This window comes from Thermobia domestica, chromosome 1 (assembly GCF_964235325.1).
Source record: "Thermobia domestica chromosome 1, izTheDome1.hap1.1, whole genome shotgun sequence".
Classification (NCBI taxonomy): Eukaryota; Metazoa; Arthropoda; class Insecta; order Zygentoma; family Lepismatidae; genus Thermobia; species Thermobia domestica.
The window spans coordinates 34,978,290-35,002,368 of NC_137454.1; the positions used below are offsets into that span (position 1 = coordinate 34,978,290).

The 24,079-nt window shown below is 35.9% G+C and overlaps 1 protein-coding gene across 3 annotated transcripts; it reads right to left on the minus strand.

Annotated features, from left to right (window-relative positions):
* Positions 1 to 1,666: 1,666 nt before the first annotated feature.
* RpL13 (ribosomal protein L13) lies at positions 1,667 to 23,900 on the minus strand. 3 transcript variants are annotated; one of them, XM_081756799.1, is made up of 5 exons: positions 23,745 to 23,900; positions 14,754 to 15,006; positions 10,148 to 10,324; positions 6,846 to 6,977; positions 1,667 to 1,840 (listed from the first exon to the last, which is right to left on the minus strand). In XM_081756799.1, exons 2-5 carry the CDS (start codon positions 14,997 to 14,999, stop codon positions 1,730 to 1,732), a joined length of 666 nt encoding a protein of 221 aa, XP_081612925.1. In that variant the 5' UTR covers positions 15,000 to 15,006; positions 23,745 to 23,900; the 3' UTR covers positions 1,667 to 1,729. The 3 variants fall into 3 exon arrangements, with proteins under 3 accessions (XP_081612925.1, XP_081612933.1, XP_081612943.1); XM_081756807.1 differs by having other exon boundaries at positions 23,668 to 23,796; XM_081756817.1 differs by lacking the exon at positions 23,745 to 23,900 and adding an exon at positions 23,530 to 23,553.
* Between the last annotated feature and the right edge of the window lie 179 nt (positions 23,901 to 24,079).

Genomic DNA, 24,079 nt, shown 5'->3' on the forward strand with positions numbered 1-24,079 from the left:
ATTTGAAATAGAAAAAAGCTTTATGCTGGGTTGGCAGCATTGTTAACCTGGTGGTACTGAAGAGTGTCAACGCCATCTCCTGGTGATACTTGCATGGTACAAAATTTCGGCATTTTTGTCAGTTTAAAAGTTCCAATGGCATTTCAAGATAAATAGTCCACCTTGTATATTTAAAGGTACCATTTTGGCATTTACCTGATAGAACTAAGGAGACGTCGTCACCAGCACATGCCCACTCGTAATTATAAATTGTGTGGAGAAAAAATCTTAAAAAGTACGTTTAAATCATTCCCTTCTTTCGTTTTAATTACTACAAAAAAATAACTGTTGTGAAGCATACGGTTAAAATGAAATGATTTATATATACATATATATAGAAGCGGAAGTGTTTGGTGTATCAAGAGGAACATGATGCCTATGAAGATCATGACTGCCTGCGAGTGTTCCGCAAAAAACCTCATCAGCGAACCACCAGCGTGGATGTAGATGTGTATTGCGTAACAGAGACAGAAGCACATTGGGTAAGATTGTGACTAAGCAGATCACCACGATTCCAAAAGTCACAGCTGAGCTCAATTCAGTGCTTACAAACCCTGTTAGTGTTAAAAGTCAGAAAAACTCCACAAGCAGGGTGTTTATGGCAAATCTGCAATTCCCAAACCACTCGTGACTGTTGCCCATGCTGCTATACGAAGTCAGTGGTGCAACGCCCATAAAACCTAGATAATGGGCCAGTGAAAAGCTGTCATCTGGTCGGATGGAGTATTTCTTTACATTGTCTCAAACTATTGGACGAGTTTACGTGTGGAGAACGCCAACACACGCGTACGACACAGGCTGTCTGTTACCGAGAGTGAAGTATGGCAGTGGTTCAGTGACGATTTGGGCAGTCATTTCCTGATATTCTGCCGGACCCATTATCACTCTGCATGGACATGACACTACCAAGGACTACGTAACCATTTTGAGTGATCAGTTGCATCCCATGTAGCAAACTGTTTCCAGATGGTAATGTCGCGTTTCAAGATGACAGGGCCCCTGTTCATACAGGTCACATCTGCCATAGCCTCCACAATCGCCAGACCTTAGTATAATTTGAGTCCTCGTGGTCAGTTTTGCAGAAGGTATAAGTTCGCTGCCCACCATCGTCGTCTCTACAACACCTTGCAGCTGCTTTGGTGGAAGAATGGTACATCTCTAACAAATATACACGACCATGTTTCTCAATTCACCGTCGACTGCAGGCCGTGCAGCGTGCCGAATGTGGTCCTACTCGCTACTAATAAAGGTAATGTGCAAATTTCAGGTGTTTTCATATTTTTGTCCATCCTTGTACTTCTAATGTTTTATGAAGAAGTTCAACGGAAGACCAGAGTTAGACACTGTGAAAAAAATTAAAACAGCACGTTCTTGTTAAATTTCCTCCCTGTCACTTAAAAAAAATTCCACCGAAGTTTGACAAAATATCAACGGAAACATGCCAGTCGAGAATATAAAAAAGAAAGAAAGCATGTTTTGGTTATGTATGCCTTTTCAGCATAGTGTCAAACAACGTTATTTCTAGCTTAACTTTTCACTCTAAATTAATTCCTGAACTATTCTACCCACATCACCATAATACATAGAGAACTTAAATATACGGAACTGAAAAAAGAAGAAAACAACATATTTTGATTCCGTTTTTATTTTACAAGTGTCTTTCCAATAACAGGAACTAACACAAAACCGTTCACTTCTTTTTCTTCTTTCCTTCTTTTACTTTGGAACCTTCGTCTGGGTTTTCGGCGGCTTCCTTTGCACGCTTCTGCCGAATGCCAACTAATCTTGAATCTGCTCTTGCCTACGAAAATACAGGAATGCAATATTAAGGAGCGGATAATTACTGATACAATGAGATGCATATACATTGTAACAAGTCCAAAAGAGAAAATCTGCGTACACTTTTGAGGCACTTCTTTGGTACATAAAAGGAGTGACGTATGGGATTCTTAGTTTGTACATCCTGTATATTAAAAGCGATAGGTTCAGTTTAGACTTTTACAGGTCCTCGATATTTTGCATACATTCAGCGATATATTTCACAAAAATCATGCTATGCAATAAATTCATTACATGCTCATTATATCAACACCACTGGATGTAACGAAATTATAGGAACTTTGTTGCTATAATTACATGTGATGAGCTTATTGCATTATGATTTCAACCAGTCCTATAGTCCTGAGGATGGGTAATCGCTGAACGTATCTGAAATATCTAGGACCTATGAAACAATATCGGCCTGCTTAGAGGTATATTAACAATCAGAAAAATTATGTTATAATGTGGCCCTTTTGTTCTATGAGCAATTATGACTATTCAGTTATTTTACATTTATACATTCAAGAAGTATTTACTGTGTAATAAGAAATTGTAAATAGAAACGAGGAATCAACTTGTTACTTTCTTGAGTGTTGTTCAAAATTGCCTATTGAGTGTATTATTTCCGGTCGTATATATATATAAAAACAAGATTTTTACATTACAAAAAACATATCAAATATTAATCATGTTTTGCGTAGTGGCAGTTTCTTCAGTGTCTCAAAGAGGTGAGAATGTTTCAAAACTATACGCAGTTTTTTTTTTTTTTTTTAACGTATAAATTTAATTTACATTTAAAAACGCTTTATAAATCTGTGGACACAGTAGAAGGTAATGGTAATAATGTTTAAGTTTGCTACACCATAAAACGTAACGAAATGTTTAAAGAAAAGAAAGAAATGTATTTAAACATATTGGTAGGGAATACTCTTCAGTTTGTTTAGTATTAATTTTCTAAGTATCACTCACAAGTATGAACATCTTCTATTTATATATATATATATAGGGTGGGCCATTTCTCTTGATATGCCCTGAACTAAATAGATACAAAATGCTGAAATATCGACTGAAAACTGATTGATATACTCTACAATAGTACTAGGTTAACAGTGTTGTCAACCCAACACTGTTAAAGTTATATGTTTCCAAAACGAAGACTCAAAATGCCACATTCATTATGCAGTGTTTCAAACTAAGGACTCTACAGTATCACAAACGTCGAAAAACAACCAAATTTTGGAGAGTTCTACAAAAGCAATGGCGCAAGTGAGACAGATTCCATATATATATATATATATATATATCCCAAATACAAATTTTTACCTTAGTATAAAATACTACGGTCGAACGAGTAAACAAACTTATACGTAAATGATTTTCAACAGACGAAGATTATAAAGCCGTTCACTGCAATTTGATATTTGAAGCCATTCTGGGGATGAGAAAAGTGGTTAAAATTAATATTATGCTTAAAATGGCGTATTTGTGGAAACTTTTTAAATCTGATTGACCGCTTCTATAATATTACATAATTTTAATCAAGTTGCAAACTTCACCCATCTCCAAAACAGTCTGAAATCAAATTACTGTAAACAGTCTTATGATTTTCACATCTACTGAAAGCCATCTGTCATTGGGTGACGAATTTTGCATTGCCCCATCCGTCTCACTTGTTATTACTGCTATAGAAGCCACCAAAATTTGGATGTTTGTGATTTTGTATAGTTTTCAGTTTGCAACACTGAATAATAAATGTGATACTGTGTTTTCGTTTAACATGTAGATGTTCATTATAGAACTGGTAGAATCTTAAAAACATTAGTGGGTGGTAATCGGAACTGTCCGAACAATCATATACTCTTACTAGTGACATTGTAACTTATGTTCAACAATGTTGCCATAGCTTTGGTTCCCATTACACTGTGATTAATGGCTTACACATGTGGGTTCTTTCTTCCTATACAGAGAAGGGGGAAATAAACACTGACCAACTTGCCTGCACCTCAATCAAAATTCCTTTGAAAGCAGGTTGAAAATGTCAAATAACAAAGCAACATCAAGCACACGGAGTTTCCAGACAACTTTTTTCTTCACCAAAACATTTGAGGCATTCCATTCCTTATTCATGTGACGCAGAAGATCAGCTTTTGCACACACCCTATTTTCGCCGAGAGCTGCCGTCCAGTTCGAATTTTGTTCTCTCCAAAGGAAGAAGGAAGATTTTTCCACTCAAAGTATCAAATAATAAAACAACACAAACCATTCGGAGTTTCCATGCTACTTTTATTTTATTTATTTTTTTTTCCGCCAAAACCTGTCTCAAGTGACAGAGACTAATACGCACTCCTCTGGTCGAGAATTGTCAGCTAGCTAGAATTTCTTGGCAACACCGGATTTCGGAGAAAATATCTGTTTCACTATCATGCACTAGGAGGAAAAGGCTAATAGGTCAATTTTCCATATCTTCCTTCCCCCAAGGTTTTTAAGACGTTTCAAAATGTCTATGTAATAAGCTGACGTAGTGCCATATAATTTTATATTGGGTTGGGAACTGGTAATCTGGTAGTACAACGGAGTATATCGGACGTCTCCCCCCCCCCCCTTGCCAGTGTTTACATGGTACAAAATTTCAGTACTTTGATTACTAGTTTAAAAGTTATAAGGGGTATCAAAATAAATTATCCACCCTATATTTTATACATATATATATGCCACAGTTTCACCACAAGATATACCTGTTATTTACCATTGTCATTTCTTAACACTTTAGGAACGGCTATCAGATTTTTTCTGAGATTGCTTTTACGGCATTCAGTTTTTCATCTCAGACTATGGTTGGATACTGAATAACTTATTTGACAAACACAAATAAGGCTTATAAACCACACCTGTCTTTACCGAACCATTGGCTGGTTTATATGCCACGCTTGGATCTAAATGGTTAAAAATATACTATATACTATTAAAAACGAAACCAAAGAAATTATTTATGCACGACGAATTAATTTATTACAAGGACTACTATGTCAAAGTGAATCGTACTTGCACAAATGAATGAAAAAGCTTAATCTGATTTCTCACACACAAGTCCTACGATTTTATGAGCCATCAAGAAAGATAATATCCGACATAAAGCCTCGTCTCTTAAAAAGACTAATCTATGAACGTTATTACATCAAAACTGAAGAACAAAAATTGAAACCAGACTTAGGAGTATTATCATAATGCAAAATAGCAAGAAACAAAATAGAAGTTTCATGAATTTCACAGCGTCTACAGGGTGATCACAAAGTCCCTTTACACCCGAAATAAATGCGTATAACAATGTAACATGTTAAGATATTTACTGATATGGCAACTCATGAACTGTCACGTGGCTGCTGCGTAACTGACCCCGGTGGGAGGAGAATAAAGTCTGTGCGTTGATCTGTTCATTGTCTCGCGTTTCCGTGTTTGGTGAACAACAATGGCAGATACCAGTGACATGACTTTGGAGGACTGCTTAGTGGCAAGTGTGTAGGACCCTTATCCCTGGCCCTGTCAAAGTCCGAACCTTTTGACAGCAAACAATGCGGGCAAATATGCTTGAAGCCTTCCAGCATGTGACGAGCGAATGAGGAGGACATGGAGGCGTTATCAACCTAACGGAGGTGCGCATACGGACGTTTTACACACTAAGTATTATTTAAATGTAAGGATGAAATAAGTGAAATGAAAAGAGACCTAGCCATCCGCTTAGATTGAGGTTACAAATTATATTCTATTCGATACAATTTTGGGCCTATAAAGGAACAGACAATTTTACTTCCATACAAGGGAATAAAAATAACCCATAACAACGTTCTTACCAAGAAGTTTACAGTAAATGAAATTATCTATATAACTTGTGACCATACGTTTCAAAGATGAGATTTTCCATTTATGCAAGTCTTATTTGTAGACCGCGCTGAAATCCTTAAAGTGAAAAAATCAAGAAAATTCAGATATGAAAACAGACCATTAATAGTTAACTCAGGTTACTATTTGCTAACACTTTTTTCAAAGCAATTTCATACAGTGTCCTGATATATAAGCTATCCTTCACGGAGGATAAGTAGAAAAACATGTATAAGGAATAGTTTCCATATAACATGGACAAGGTAAAGCAGGTGATCAATGAGCTAACTTCTTATTCTCTTTTAGAGATTATCAAATTAATTCTGAAAAACTTGACTTTGAACAATTTACAAACTCCTATTGATTGAGATACAATTAGGGATGCTTCAATGAAATAAAGTCTTCCACAGACACACAAAGCCTTTAAGAAATGGAAGAATTTTTGCTGCGGAGTTTTAAAGTTTTAGTTATTAAGTGTAAGATTGTCGGCTTTATAAGTTAAAGTGATTCTGAAGATGGAAATCCCCCGATCCAATTGTTCGCGAATATTAATTCGACTGAAAGGCCTGATGTGATTATCTACTCTATACTATCTACTGGACCTCAGATATAATCTATATTACATTCATTACAGGTCTACAATACTACGATAATTAAGCTGTCTGAAATTAAAATGAACTACATTTTCATGTTTTGTAGAACATCAGCATTTTTCGAAGTGACAACTTGAGACGAACTGTTGCTTTTGATAAAAGGGCTTCATATAATCGTTGATTCAGTTTCTACACTCAGTACATAGTGGTGTAACATTCATACATATAACTCAAAAGATTTTATGCTCACACTTACAAATCAGCGAAACTGTAGTTAGTTCACTGGTTGTTACAGACTCGACCTACTGACACACTCGGACATAAAGATAGAGGTCCTATGTCAGCCACTGACCTCGTCTGAAAATTTGTTCTCCTTCCATATGCACTATCTCCACTGTCCAAGTCTATGTCACACGGAACAACCCACGTAACATAAACTACAGTAAGATTCTGTTTGTGCTGGAAGGTATTAGTGAAGAAGAAAACCTCAATACTCCAAACTTTCAATTAACTTACCTTACGTAAGGCGGTGAAAGCAGAGAATTTCTTCTCTTCGTCAGTGATCTTGCGAGCCTTTGTCTTGGCTGTTGGTTGTTTAATTGGCATCACTGGACCTGTCAGCTGCGACGCCAATTTCCTTTCCTCTTCCTATATAAAAACAAAATTCAGTATTAGGCACTTGGATTTAACACGAATAGAAAGCAACAAAAACATCACATAACTTTGATCAAAGGAAAACTATTTACGAACTTCCAGAAATCTTTCAGTCTTACGTCCCACTCTTATGCCGAGTAGGCTAAAGGAGACGCTGATGAAAAATGAATAAAATGAGAGGAAACGGTGGAGCACCGAGAAAACCCACGCACACAGTATTTGTCCACCACAAAGTTAATTGGGGTGAGCAGGGAACGAACCAGGGACCCCACACACCAGAGATGAACACTACCAGTGAGCCACCACGGCCCCCTACGAACTTTTAGATAATGGTAAGAATGACGAAGTGACAACTAACGAACTCTACAGAAAGAAAATTAAAAAAAATAAATAAATAAATAAATAAACCACGCCACTCTCTGGATTTTTTCTCAAAGTTTCAAGTTTTAACCAATTTTGCCATTCCAAGTTATCCTAATTTATTTTGAGTTTTACGTCCTTCCCTTTAGGCTAACGAAGAAATGAAAAATGACATTGAAGTGAATGATCAAAGAACACGAAGTAACAACCATGTCCTGGGCGGCATTTGAACATGCGACAGCCAAGCCTACTTTCGCCAGCCTAAGTCATCACAACATCTGAAGTTATTCATTATTTCATAACGGATGCTAATGTTCACACCTACAGATAAAATGACTATACCTTTGAGAATAGTAGTTTCAACGGGAGATGTAAGAATTCCAAGCCACGACCATTTTCTTTCAGTAAAATTTACAGGTTTCATTTTCAATACTTCACCACTCCCTTTTCGTAAATAGTTTCAATATACATGTACAGGGTGTCCTGATGGTTTTTACAAGTGTATAGTTTTAATATGGTTACAATAACAATAATACAAAAAATAAATAAAATAGAGAACTCGAAAAGTTTATTTAGTTTTACAAGTCATTCTAACTCAGCGTAACTCCACGTGAGCTCCATTTGTAACTCTTACAATATCTAGCCAGAATTCTATCTCTCCCCACGTATTCTGAAACACGTGTTACTGAAGCACTCACATTCCTAATACGGTTCTTCAGTTCATCAAGGTTACGCACCTTTTCACCAGAATACATAAGGTCTTTCACATACCCCCACAGGAAGAAGTCCAGAGGGTAACATCAAGAGAACGTAGAGGCACACGCATTGCGCCTTTTCGACTGCCGACGCCATTTCTGTTTATCGGCGATACTAGCGCCGTCACCGGTAGTTGTTCCAGTATGAAAACTTGCTGAACAAAATTTGAGTTTTCGTTCGATTTTTTTTTTTTTTAAATCTGACACTTTTAAAAACAGTCAGTCCCATTCCGGACACCTTGTATTATAATTGTAAAAGATTCGATCAAGCTGACACAACTGGACATAAAGATAGAGGTCCTGTATCAGCTGAGATCTCATCTGTTCTTTGCTCTTCTTCCATAAGCACTATCTCAGCTGTCCAGGTTCTTGCCGCACAGAAAAATCTGCACAGACAAAAACTACAGCAAGATTCTGTTTGTGCTGGAAGAAATAAACCATCCAATTTTGAGAAACACTTTATGTACCTCAGTACTGTTGAGAAAATGTCAAGTTAATTACCTCAGGATCAACTGAGGCCCTTTCCGAATAGTGTGTCTACTGATCTCGACCCCAGGATTAGTCACTTATACTTTCTAACATCCTATAGTGATAGAAATTGAAGAAACCACTAGACTATGGGAGACGTCAACCATTCAGTATCACTAATGAAATGGATTCTCTCAAGCTAAAACATTAATGACTGCAACTTTCACAGACTTACTATTCTACATCAATTCTCTCTTAGTTTTCAATAAGAATACATCAAACATTCACAAAGCTTACACAGTCACTATAGAAGCAAAACCTTTCCATCCCACAAGAGATATTTAGTTAATAACTTTAGAAATTAGCCTTATGTACACCAAGGGGTTACGCGTAACACCGCACACCAATGTCCACCACAAATCATTTTCTGTCCCATAAAATGTAACATTTTTCTCTGCTTTGTACTAATTACAAACGAAGACAACTGAAGGCATCAAATGAAGAATATTACATTTTTTAGAACAGAAAATAATTATTTATTTGGAGAACATTTTTAAAGCCTCCCTTGGTGTGTGGTTTACGCGTAATCCATTTTTCCACTTTTAATATCACTGAAACCATTTTTTTTTTTTTTTTTTGTCTGTTTAGGTGTACGACGCTTTGTGCCCGAAGCGACGCCTACTGACAGAATCTTCAAATTTAACTGGAAACAACCTCACGCACATTGTGTGATACGTTACACCAAAGAAGGGTACTCTCTATGTACACTCATGTCCAAAATGATTGCCGCATATCTTTAACTGTCTTCTTGTAAGAATATAATTTGATAATGATTTTGCAGGGGAATTTTAATACTGGTACTATGTGTATAATCGGAAAATGTATATTTGTGGTAAATTTCATCGTAAAAGAATTATAAATACGAAAATTAAAATACGCAAAACAAAGTGTTGCTAAATGGACAAGAAAGTTTTATTATTCTTATTTATTGCTTTTTTGACATGAAATTTGCCACATACATGTCTTTGACGATTATATACATACTAACATTGTAGCAAATACCGGGCGAATTCGATATCAACTTATATTCCTGTAACAACATATTTATAGACATGCGACAATAATTTTGGACATGAGTGTCCCCCGCTGTACAACACGATTTTTTTTTTCTTTCAAATTTTTGATTTTCTAGAAATTAAAACTATTGAATGATAGAAAATAAGATGTATAATACTTTTGACACAAAATCTGAGTTATGATACTAAATAAACATCCATAACAACTCTTATCCTAATAAAACTGTGGATAATTTTTAATCCACTTTGGTGTAAGCAGGGTTAATGGACCAATCTGATTAATCTTCTCAGAAATAGAGACGAGAAAGTCTCTGTTCACCAAAAATTATCAATTTCAAACGTAATAATTTAACGCTTTCAAATTAACCAGTTTGGAAGAAAATATGTATCTATGTGTTTTAATTCTTAAGAGAGAACGTCAGTTGCAAATTTCATCATTACAGTTCTAAGAGCATCACAGACTATAAAACTACAATATCTTTGTAATAACTGAAAATTATCTTACCGTCGCTTCACCCTTTCTAAGTTTCTTGTTAGCATGGATAGGGAAGAGGATCAATTTGGATCTATACTCCTTAAGTCTCTGTACATTTTGTTGTAAGGATTCCACAGACTTGTTACGCCTTCGATGATCTACAGCTATACCAATGGTCCTTGCGAAAGCTGGATTCAGACCGGCTGCCTAACAAAACAAAAAAGTAAATCATAAGTACTTTGTAAATTTACTTGCTGTATTTTAAAAATAACCTTTTAAATGAGTTTCTGAACGTACAAATGAATTAGAAGAAATTTTCATAGAGAAACACATATCAGTATTTATGAGTGATTATTGCAGACATGCTTTAACCGAACACAACTGGACATAAAGATAGAGGTCCTGTGACAGTTTTAGAACGTCTGCTATTTTGCTCTTCTTCCATATGCACCACCTATACTGTCTTTGTCTATATCTGTCAAGTTTCCTCAACAGAACAAACTGCAGTAAGGTTCTGTCTGTGCTGGAAGTTATTTCTGTAGATTTAATTCAGTATTCAGCACGTATACAGAGCTTTTAGTTTAAAATGCACATTACTTCTCATTTTTATTTATTTATTCTTCTAATAATCTTTTTATAAAACCTGTTTATATCTTCGTGAAATTTCCTTTCACCACGAACAAACATTCTCGTAAGAAGATCCATGAATTTACTAACAACCTTTACTTTGTATTAGAGTTGGTAATTATGGTTTCATATATATTATCAACTTTAAATACACATATAAAATATTAACATTCTTCAACATAACTCAAATACAAGGTAATTGGTATTACAAATAGAATAGTTCGAATTGATATATTACGCATTTGTTTCATTCAGGGATGAAATAATAATGTAACACAATAAGAACGTGGTTTTAAACAAAGCTTCTGGTTTATCGAGTATTCTTTACAAATATCAGCAAAAGTGAATACCCGCGTATACGATTTATCAAGTTTAAGGTGAATAGATTGATTCGTAATGAAAAAGTCTGAAAAATCATACAAACATCTACTAAAACATTATATGAGAATATGGAAGGAAAGATGCGAATTCGATTAAAATTAGGGAGGATGGAGGGACCGGAAGAGATTAGAATGCAGGTCTCCAGCTCACTTGCTATTTTATTTCGGATATGTACAGAATGAAATAAAATGTATGTTTGTCCAGCAAATGGACTGAGTCGCACATCAAATCGCTGGTCAAAAACAGTTGTCCATCTCATCTTTGGGTGAATTCACTTCACTTTGGTCTGAAAGGAAATGCACACAACGTAAGTTGTGTAGCAGTAACATCTATCAGTCCAGCCGGCTAAAAATCACATTGAACAGTAATGCCCACTGTTCGTTAAAGACGTGGAAATAAAATCTCACTTTTAAGGAAACTAATTGCTAATATATTACACAGAGAACAAAATGTCAATAAACCGAACCACCAGTGACTGCATATGAATACATGCCTAATGTCCGGTATAGTGAGCACGTTGTTTCAAAGAAAGGTTCGACTTCTCAAAATCTTTATTCTCTCTCACTCACCGGATTTCAACCCCACAGAGGGCTCTCAGGACGCCACAGAACGGGACATCCCGTCTAGAAACACCCATATTACAAAAAACTTGGTTGGCCATATAAATGTGTAGATTGATATTTTGTTACATTTCTGCTATACTGAATGCGGAACTGCTGAGCTGAACACCTACACTATCAAGTATAGCTGGTCATAATTCAATGCTTGTTCGGTACAAGTAACAAACTCATTCGTATTTCCGAAATTTCTAGTTAGATATGAATGGAATGTGAAATCACATTACGTATAGACGTATGTATAAAGTATACTACAAAAAGCCCAAAAACTTTCAGTGCGACTTTTGGACTGAGTAGAGCAGGTGGCTTATTACTCTTCTCACATTCATAGCAGCTCTGACAGTAATTTTGTAAATATTTTTTTAAATAATTATTTTATGAGTATTATTATGCTTTTGAAAAAGGTAATTTCTGTAAGTTATGGTCAAAAAGAAAACTATATTCTCTCCCAGGAAGTATTGCTTTTTGTGTACGAATGGCGTTAGAATTCCAAATCACAAGGTATATATGAAGGGTACAGGGGAAAAATACTCCAAGTAACATTTTGTAAATTTTTCACGAGAGCGGTTTTAAAGCATGGACAAAGCAGGTTCTTCCTTATATGGGATTTCTTTAATTGTTCAGAAAATGGGATCGAGCTGTTACTTTCGCATGTTTGTTATAGTATTGGTAAGGCGCCGCCTTTAGCTCTCTGAAGGGACAAATATCTCAAAATCACGTAATTTGGACTTAGCGTGTTTTTCCCTTGTATCTTTCATATATATCGGATGTTCTAAAAACTGCGCCCACGGACGACAGAGCAATATTTTACAAGTTAGAGTCTTTCAGGTTTTCAGCTGGATCCGCGAACTGCACAAAGTGGCAATGTCGCAGATAAAGAATCATAGACTAAATCTACTAATCTATCAAATAATTACATGGATTCTTGCCAGAAGACAGTTGGAAGTCAACAGACGTTAACAACGCACCACTTATTACCTTAACAATCGATGTAACTGTTGATGGATTTGTAGACCAATGCTAATGGTTCCAAGTTAATATACGATGTTGCCACATAATGAAATTTTGTTTCTCCATAGCAGCTGAAGGAGACCCCGAAGAGCATTTCATCAAACATTTTCCCTTTATTTTGACCTGTAGAAGTGCTGTGATCCATGGGCGCCACTTTTAGAACACCTGATATATATACAATTTGTGTGTGTGTGTGTGTGTGTGTGTGTGTCCTAGCAGTTCAGACCTATCATCATTAGACAGCTGACTGTTGAAGTCAGTAGATGTCCAAAAGCTGTTCGAATTCCTATTATGAGAAGTAAAATATTGCGCCGTGAAGGTGAGCAAACTTTCTACAAAACTGTGCTACATTTTACAATTTCATTCCAATAAAGACAAGAATGCTACGCAGGCCCGTGAAGAAAATTCCGTTGTTTATGGGCAAGACACGTCGTTAAAAGCAACAGCCGGAAGATGGTTCAGTCGCTTTCGTTGTGGAAGTTGCTGCTCGCAATGATCCGCCAATCACAGCAGAAATGAATGATATTCTGGCAAAAGCCGAGCAAGTTTGGCATGTAAGAAGTCATGACATTGCCAAGAACCTAAATATCCATCACCAAACGACGTTAAACCATTTGAAGAAAGTTGGCTACAGAAAGGATTTCGACGCCTAGCTGCTACATGATCTTCCAACCGAATTTTCATCTGTAAATCCCTACTGCAAATTAACTCGCACCGTTTCTGAAGCGGTTGCTCACGACTCATGAAAAATGGATAACCCGTGACAACGATGTGGATAACCCGTGACAACGATGTGCGAAAAGATCGTGGCCCAAGTCTGAAGCTTCAGTTTGTGGCAAAACCCACACTGATGCCCAAGAAGGTTATGCTGTGCGTTTCGTGAGATTAGAAGGGAATGGTACATCATTAGCTAGAACCGCCGGATAGAACGATCTGTCTGTCGATAATTGGCGCGAATGCACCTAGCAGTTAAAAAGAAACAGCCTGGTCAACAGAAAGTGTATCGTATCCACGCTACCAACGCCACACCGCATACATCTTTAACGACCCGTCAGAAATTGGGAGAACTTAGCCAGAAGGTTTTAATGAGACCATCACAATACCTGGTACTGTCAGACTATAATTTGTTTCAGTCTATGCACAATCTCTGAGCAATGCAGGTATTATTTTAAATAGCAGCAAATATATATTTTTAATTTTGATCTCCAAAGACTCGACACTTTTCAGACAACTTGATATTTACATTTAAATTAGTGTCTGATTCTTGAAATAAACATGTTATTAATTAAAATAATCGATTTTTATTGGGTGTGTTAGAAAAAAAAATATTTCAGGCATTTATTTTTTGAAAAAAGTATTGTTCGAACATATTACCTTGCGTTGTATGTTTCAATTTTTATTCGCGTAAAATACACCCACATATTAACTTAAAAATTTAAGAATTATCCTTGTCTCCCCCCAAAAGTATTATGTTTAAATTATTTCAATCCTCCTTGGAGGGTTCTTCAGTAAAATTCCTTCCGCTGCTGCTTATTGTTGGATGTTAATCCACGTGTGCATTTATATACGTTATTACCAGGGTTTGAAACATCTCGCTTGTAAGTACTGGCCAGTCAAAAATTCTACTAGCCAGACCATTTTGCAGTTAGTGTTTATACAAGTAAACAAAAATCATTGCGACATAGTAAACATATTAATAAATTTCTGTTTTGCTTATTGGCATGTCCTTTACAAATAAAAAATGTGTGACATCTGCTATTCTTGAATTCACGTTTTTGATTCATCAGACTTAACTCGCCAAATGTAAAAAAGTACTCGCCATTGGCGAGCAGGCGAGTGGATTTTCAAACCCTGGTTATTACTAACTTCTTGTACATGAATATGTACTTTCAAATCATCTTCAGCAGAATAAAGGTATGCTGACGAATGTTAGTTTCAGGAAATTTACGAGCACTCATTTGTAATTATAAAGAATTTACGAAATATATAAATGTATTTACCTTGATTTCTTCTAAAGTAAATCCTCGGCCTGCTCGCACCTTGGTGTGATACCTGAAGGTTGGACATCTAACAACAGGACGTAGAGCGCCTGCAGCCGGCCGTGGAGCAATTCTTCTAGCTTTCTTGATGCGATTTTGTTTTCGGCGGAATTTACGTGCAGGTTGGTTAAACCATGTCCTCACATACCGTTGCCAATCCTTATGGAAGTGCCCATTGGGCACCATATTATTCCTTTTAGGCGCCATGGTGACGCTGAAAGCAAGAAAAAACGTGTAACCGCAAATTTATATTACTATCATTGAAAATGTGAACATTGAATTTAATGCACGTAACAAAAGTGCAAAATTACTTCTCATAATTCTTTTCCTTGTAACTTTAGACCATTACGCTTTATGTGACTTCGTTTTTAAGTTAAAGGAACGCTAAGTTTTTTGATAGCTTCTATAAATTTAAGTAAGATCACATTAGATCAAGAAAATCTACCTATATTGTATTATCCCTGGTCAACAGAACCTACCAATTGATAAAGGTACGACGTAAACATAGAAGACATCTCCAGTTTTGTGTACCGTGGTTCCGAACTACCGTAAAGGTTGTGACTTCAAAACTATTCCACGAAGAATCGAACCCTGGACGCTGTGCACAAAAGGAGCACGCGTTAGTCATTAGACCAGCGTGGAAAGTGGTGAGAAGCTGATTTATGTTAATCTGACGGATGTATCAAGAAGTTAGGTCTGTGAGTAAAGCCACGAAAAACTGGAATTTATTAAGAAAAAGTAGATATTTTTTTAACTGCGCCAACTGTTTTGTAAAGTACCCTATGTTAAATGAAAAAATAACGTTGCCAGTTTGGTAGACTGTTCCCTTGAGCCCCTACCACACCAACAACAGAGCATTGTTAGAAAATGGATTCGAGGTGGTCTATGTTCTCTTACATAGCAATGTTCCCCATGTCATTTTTATGCGCATTAATAGCCCCCATCGAGTTCCGATATTTCTAACTTTAAAAGTTCTTTAAAGATAATTTGGTATTAATAAATAATTTTAAAATTACAACTTAAATTCGTAGTCCAATCAAAATTTCAATTAAAAATCTAGATTAATAATAATAAACGGAGTTCTCATCAAAGAAGCTATATGAAACTTGAATCTACAACCTGAGATCTAAATCGCAGGAGTCCCCACCGTGAATCGAACCTAATCATCATATAGTCAGAGAAAAACTCTTTTTAAAACAATGTTGGCGTTACTTCTAATTGTGGGGGACCAAATGCAGTTTTAAAAAAATTACAGGAGAAATGAGTTCTTGGGAGTGAAGGTCAGTAACATGGGAAGTAAGTGGAATAGAAATACAGTATGTGCAATGGAGAAAGAACACTGAAACACGAGAACACAGTGCACACCTTTTTGAAAGCCATTGTCCATCTCTATGAACCAAGAACGTAATGTAATCTAACCTAATCAAACTTAGGCTGTAGTTACGAAAAAATCTGGCTCCCCGTAATTAGAATTTATGCCAATGTTATTTACTACAAACTTCGCACATACCACCGAACACAATGAAGTTATACTGTAGACTACACGAATTCACCCAGATGGCGATATCAGGTAAACTGAGAATAAAGCATAATGTGTCAATGTATCGATATTAACTAAGCTAAGATTTGTATGCTGCAATAATGGAGGAAAATACATAAATGTAGAGCGGAAGCAAATGAAATCGAAGTTTCATCTTAACCAAACATGGTAAAGATTAACGTACTTTTTGATGTAGGAAAGTCCATTCTTTGATGATTCCAGAATGAACCAAGGAATGTCCCAGTTCTCTCCCTCTTCCTCATACTTTCGCACAACTGGCCATTCTCCCCCCACTGCCTTTGACATATGGCCGCGCGACCTCTAACACGTCGGGCCTAGATACAGGAAGATTTTAGAACATAGGTCCGCCCCCATATAGGTTAGTAGCTAGGTTGGTTCCTTTCTGTACCAACGTTTAATATTTAATTTACATAGTGTTGTCATGCGAGTGAAGGCGGGCTAGAGCCCCGCACGATACGTTGTTTTCTGTCTTTATAACAGCTTGAGTGGAAAGGTGGACCTGTTTTGTACAACCTTGCTCCTAGATGCATATTTGCCTTGTACGGCAACCTAGTAAAAAGTCATTTCGTCGGAATTTTGTAATATTTGACGACCCAGGAACATGCATTGTATGTTCAATGAACAAGAAACGTTTTCGTTATAGATTTGATGTATTAACGCAGCGAGATTTTGTAGGGGGGCCCAATCCAAACCCTTTTCGATGGATATTTGGCAGAATATCCCAACAAACACCGAGCAAAAAACGGACAGAATTGAATTCGTAGCAGTAGTTTAGAAACTATCTCCTCAATCATAGTTAAAAGGTAAGGATACATTGCGTTATTTGTGAACAGTGTGCATTTTGCAATACTTAACCGTTTAAATGTACTACCTCTGAAGAGTAATACAATGTATGTGCATATGTATTTAGAAGAGAGAAATGAGTCAAGTAATTGTGGGTCTCATCTGGGGCTCCAATCATCGGAAAATTAGCATTAAATATAAACAAAATCACTCTGAAAAGTAGCCTGATATAACACAATAAAAAAATCTTTGATTGGTTAATGTTACGCGATCCTTTTCTGCACCTAGGTTATATTTGACACGAGCAAGGTTGGCAAAAGCATTGTTTTTATTTTTTTTTAAAAAAAGTCTGGTTTAAACTTTTTTTTGTTTAAACCAGGTTTTGTGGTTTAAATAATTTGTTCTATGTATTTATATCACATATGGATAGAAATAGTGTTTCGCCTTGGTGTTATGCAATAACCAGTTAAAGCAGAATCCAAACCGCTGTGGAAGAGAAACTGTCTTCCATTTGAACTCGAAACCGGAACCAATTGGCCGAAATGCGATACGTTTGACGACTCTCTCACGAAGGACTCGTGATAAACATACGTTGTACTGATCTTTACACACTTGTTAATATAATTGTCAAGTCATTTCAGAAGGACAAAAAGAAACAGTTGCACAAGGGAAACCATTATTGACTTACATATGGGCAATTTCAAAATACTACAGAGTACAGAAAATCTAATTTAGTCCAAGTTAGTTTACTACGACTTTTATTCGTCCAAGAAATACGACGACTTAATTTGCATATCAGAAAAAAAAAATGAATAAAGATACGAATTATTTGAGTTCACTTGGGCTCTGACCCATTTGTACATAATTAGATATCAAAAATACTTCTGATTTCAATAAATGTCTCTCGTGGAGTTTGTATTACCCCGCCAAAAAATATGGCATTTCGATATATTTTATCAATAGTAAACAAAGGAAACAATATTTACAATGTTTCTTTGATTGCAATTGCGTAACAATAATAATAAACTATATATATAAAAGAAACATTCATAAACTTCAAAAAAAAGAAAAAAAGTGCTTTTGTAGTATAAGCTCTGAGTAATGAATGGAGAATTTAGGCCTGAATATAACGAATAATACACGGGAGTGAAACGTGGTAACTCACAAATGCCTGTTCATCAAGATTTTTACGAACAATTACCCTTTTACGAACATTTTTCGTGATTTGGTTTAAACGAGTTGGTTAAAAGAGAGAGAGAAAAAAAAGAAAAAATAAATCACCTTGATTTAAACCAGCCAACCCTGGACGAGTCTACATCTAATGTAAAATCCGGATACTGTAATGCGGGGCGCAAAATGTTCGGTCGCCATAGGCGACTACAAATATTGAGCTGGCGATCAGTGTTCAATAGGAATGATTTCTCCCTGAACACACAGGGCTGGGCACTTTGTTTCGTACAACAATAATTGCTACTGAGTGAGAGAAAACACGGAATGTGAAGTCTTCACAACGTTGTAATTGGCCCCTCCTTTCATTACGAGATTCCCATATTTGCTTCCAATTGTCACATTTTGTGCAGTTTTACCTGTGAGTACTGCTTCGTGTGAGAGAGGCTTCGGCATTCTCAACAGAGTTAAGATTGCCTAAAGGAATTCACTGAAGATTGACACACTGGACGATTTGCTGACAATTTCCATCAATGACCTGTCACTTAAGGACTTTGATGCGAAAACTGCAATCGACAACTGGTACTTCAGGGCAGAGAGAGCGTTACACAAACGTGAAGTCTTAAGATACATATTTTTTTTTAACATATATATGAGCTGTCCAATTCAAAATTGATTATCCTGAAGCTAATTGTCTGGTTTTGAAATGTTAAGCTCCAATGTAATCTCTCTGTCAAACAAAACACCGTGGAGGTAAGGGGAAGAGACTTCTTATAATTCGTACGTGAGAGATACTAGCGACCATCATTTATGGACTGGCGGGTGCGTCCGACTGAAATTTTGCGCCATGCTGCAATGTGTTCGAATTTTAATGTTTTCCCAGCAGGAATCGAATTAGGCCTGGACTATCGGCGTAGGAGCACTAAAAACCTATATTAATATACGCAATCCTACGAGTAACGAAGATTCTCAAAATTAATTACGATATTTTTCGCTTATTAACCAAAGCAAATAGGTTTTAAAAAAACTTGGTTGATTATAGTTTTCACTACACAACAAACTACATCACTTATACTGTTGAATGAAGTAACTGCTATATTTAAGTCTTTTATTGAAATCAGGGGTTAAGTGTTGTATCGCCGGACCAATTTAGAGAAATTTATCGCGTCAATTGGAGAATATATTTAAATTTGTGAGGAAGAATGAGTGAAAGTCATGTACGGGGAATAGTAAAAGTTAATAAGTGGTTGCTTTTCATGTAAGCGGCACTATTTGGAGGCGGATGTTCTATTTCGCGTAGAGGTACACTTGTTTTACTATACGGATCCGTAATTGTAAAATGTACAGAAAAACTTGGGCCAAGTCTTTAATTTGCCCTTTTCATGACGAAAACAGAACCCAACCCTTGTGGGGCTTCTAACCCGTTCCTACTACTACTACTACTTATACTATGGACCAGGGTTGGATAAAACCATGGTTTTTATTGAAAAAAACAAGAAACCAGGTTCTTTTGGTTTAAATATTTTACTCTGGATTTATATTAGATATGAACAGAAATTAGTTTGTTTCACCTTTGTGTTATTATGCAACAACAAGGTTATGCTTGAAGGGGTCACATAAGCTTAAAGCGGAATCCAAACCGCTTCTCGACTTACATCCAAGAGAAATTGTCCATTTGGACACGAAACCGGGACTAATTGGTCACAAATGCGATTGCTGACTCACTCACGAAGGATTCCTGATAAAAATACGTTGTACTGATCTGTACGTAGGCCTACTTGTTAATATAATTTTCAAGAGTCATTTCAGAAGGACAAATCGGGAAACTCTCGCCTTAGCCATTGGGAAAATCCTGTAAATTTTACTATTACTTCTGTATGTAAAATTTTAACGTCCACGTATCATAATCACTACGCTAAAATTGAGGCATTAAATTACAAATTTGGTATGTAGATAACATTCAATAAAATTAAAAGTCAAATCCAAGTTGATGTTGGAAGCTACATAGGCAATTGATAAATTTTGCCAATTTCTATCAATATATTTAAGCAACTATTTATAAAGCAACAGGTATTCATGCAAGTAGAAATATATAATTTGGTTTCATTTTGTATGTTTAGGCTTAATATCCTTATACCAAGGTTATCACGGAGAAGACTTTCGCTTAAAGGGATACTTCGAATCGCTACTTGGTTTACACTTGAAAGATGGGTCGTGGTTCGACCGAGAATTGAACACGGGGACCCCTTGATTAAAAGGTGAAAAGTAGATAAAAGTAATGCGGATGGTTTGATATGTGGAAAGGTCACCACGAAGTTCACATGATTTAAAGCATTTTTCGTTCTTTTTTATGGTTTAAACGTTTTTTTGAGAAAAAAAAAAAAAAAACAGCTGGTTTAAACCAGCCAACCCTGCTATGGACTCAATAAAATAATATTGCACGCCAATGTAACGTAATCTAAAGTAAGTTAATGTAATCCAACCAAATATAACAGAACGCAGTACATTTTCGTACTTTTTTTTTTCTTTTTTTTTTCGATTTTCAAATTGGTCTGGAGATCCAGCACTAATCAGGTTAGTTGGTGGCCATAGCAGAGCTCTAACCTCTGATGAGTGGGGCCCAAATTAAACCCAGCTCTCGTGAAGTGGGCTTTGTAGTAGACGAACACAATCTTTTTTTCAGGGTTATTCTCCTTTCATAATCCATCACTCAATGGTGCTTTAAATTATATTTCCTTTTGCCTATGTATTAAAAAGGCTATTAGAAGAATTAGTTTTATATGCGCTGATAAAACGAAAAAACCTATCATTATGCCTAACCAATCTACAATTCTTAACCATGGTTGTCAAACGATTCAAAGGGTGAATTTTATTAAACAGCGCTCTGTATGCACAAAGAAATAACATACTAAAACAATGTTATGACTTTGGGTTTCGCGTCCCTTTCAACAACGAGGCTATATGAGACTTGGACCTGCGTCTTACTGACCTGGGATCCGAGCTATATCAGCCGCCAGGAATCGAACCCATGTCTCCCATGCCAAAGGCGTGTACGTTAATCGCTTAGATACAAGAGGTCCTACAGAACATTTAAGGGTATATTTAATGTAAAACAGTTAAGGTAAAATGTTACAGCTCTGTACCTTCATATTCTCTATCTGCACATTTTTTAATTAGGATCAGGCTGTTCAAGGGCTTCCAGATCTTTAACAACCTATTTGGGCATAATGCTGGATTTGGGGGGCCATAATATTCATGTTTTCTCGCTGAATTTTCCGTATTTTTTGATAGTTCAGGATAGGTTAACTTAATACTTACCTTCACGGTTTGTTGAGATCGGCAACGGCTTTTAAAGTCATGCACTATGTTACCTGACGCGCGGACAAAATTCAAGGAACAGTATCATGTGCGTAGCTGTGGTATTTTACTGTAAACACCCTAATTAAATTGTACGTTTGTCTCTTCCTTCAATTGTCATGCATTCTTAAGTTTCATCTGTAATTCTTCAATTTATGGAAATGACATTTCTTTACTTTTAAAGAAATGAAAATCCAATAAAAGATTTAAAATTGTCTCAGTGAGAGTGCAGATGAGCTTTAATTACTTATCCATACAAAAGTATGTATGTATGTACAGCGGGGGACACTTCTAAATGGTACACCTTAGCCGTAAATCTCCATATGGCTGTACCATTTAGAAGTGTTTCCCGCTGTACAAATGCATTGTAAAAGTATGTATTTTCATAAATTTTATTATATATAATACATTTAAGGCACTCAGCATATTGTTCTAAAACCATTCCTTGAATGATTTTAGTTTTATCCTTATGACGTGGTATAGAGAAGTCTTGATTTGTTTGTTGGTAGTGTTTTATGATTTTTAAAAAATATGTAATTCTGATGTACTGATCAAATTTTTGTCACAAATAATCAAAATGTGAAATATGTGCGGTAGTTGTGGAATGCTGAGTTTTTGTAGTTCTCGTGTTTAGCATATATATTCTAAATAAGTAAAATATAGATGTACCAATCAAGATCAAAATGTGAAAGTAGTAATGGTAGAATGCTGAGTTTTTTTTTACCCATTGCCACGCATCATTTACGTTTAAATGCGGTAATAGTATACATGAGAACCCCCTGATCTGCGTTTCTTCTGTGTTCTATTACCACTTCTAGATGAAATACCATAAATTTTCTACGTAGTACAATAGTAAGAAGTATCTATGTGCACAAGACATGCGATACGCGTTAAATCCCCCCTTCCCACATACACACATAGTCATAGATAACGTACAAGGGCACTACACATGTAGATTGGTACGTTCTTTCTTATTTTCGTATCAGTCAAATAAAAGTCGCTTTGTTACCCCTTTGGTAAGTTCGTAGATACTCAATGAATAATCCCTAACAGTATGAGCGTCCTGCTCCTTCGGGAACTGACGCGGCTTTACGTATACTATATCCTACCATTTTATTCAAAATATTTCTGATCACCCTAAATTGGATCCACCTGGGCATGTCTTAGCAGAAACCAGAATATTTTATGAGTAATTAAAGCTCATCTGTACTCTGTGACAATCTTACATGTTTTATTGGATTTTCAGTTCTTTAACAGTAAATGAAATGTTACTTCAGTAAATTGAAGAATTATAGATAAAACTTTAGAATGCATGACAACTGAAGAAATAAACATACAATTTAATCAGGGTGTTCATAGGCACATACCACAGCTACGTACATGATACTGTTTCTTGGATTTTGTCCCACACGCATGTTATTTTGTCTCATTGAACATCTGAATAACAATTCAGTAATATGAACTCAACTTTCCTGTGAATCGTTTTTACCTATTTCTGCACACACGCAGACTCCAATCCAAAACTATTCCCTATTTGTTGCGCGTGATTCATTCCGATTGCAGTGTATACAGTTTCGAATTTTAAAGTAACTGGTCCGAGACGTATGTACACTTCCAACAGAAATACGGTAAAAGTTACATTAAAAAAAAGTTAAGTGCAAAGCTATTACTGAACATTACCTTGCACGGATTAATAATACTCTCCAGAAAACATTTCTACAAAATATATACCACTCAACCTATACAAAGTGCAAAAGTTACAGAAATTTGGAACTTTTTACAATAAATATACAAATTGACTCAATCCGATAGGTTCGCCATGTGATGCAGTCTTACAACTATAAACATAATTATCACTTCTTAACTTACTTCTAAAACAAAACACATGGATATTCTATCGACGTCCGGTACTACAAATTTCAACACGTTGGCAACATAGTTATTTAAATTATGAATCGAATATTTACAAAATCCACCTAATTTTCATTCCCACTAAACGCAGATTACCTGAAATTCTATTATCGAATAATATACATGCGATGATTCCCTACGATATATTAGATATATTTTACACAATGACTTACCAAGCAGTCACCTACTTTTCATAAACCGGAAAGAGTTAGAGAACTAAGAACGGAAGTAGAATTATACGCAGTGTGGCCAAGAGGAAAGCACAAAATTTCATCAATTTCTTAAACCAAACTACCAATATTCCACTGAAAGTTGTTATGACTGAAAATATCGCTAAAATCCTTTTATTGCTAAGAAAATACATAATATGTAAACTAATTACGTTAATATTTTTAAGAAATGATAAAAAATCAGAAACATTTATTACTATGGTATTAAATCATCTCAGAGGTAAAAAAAAAAAAAAAGCCCCTAGCATGGGATTGACCAGGGATGCGCCTTCAATGTT

Excerpts from the sequence above, each read along its gene's own strand:
- RpL13 (XM_081756799.1), bottom strand. The coding sequence starts at position 14,999 with ATGGCGCCTAAAAGGAATAATATGGTGCCCAATGGGCACTTCCATAAG. Across the intron at positions 6,978-10,147 it reads TTAGAAAGGGTGAAGCGACG|GAAGAGGAAAGGAAATTGGC; the intron begins GTAAGATAATTT and ends GTTTTTATATAG. Across the intron at positions 1,841-6,845 it reads CTTTCACCGCCTTACGTAAG|GCAAGAGCAGATTCAAGATT; the intron begins GTAAGTTAATTG and ends GTATTTTCGTAG.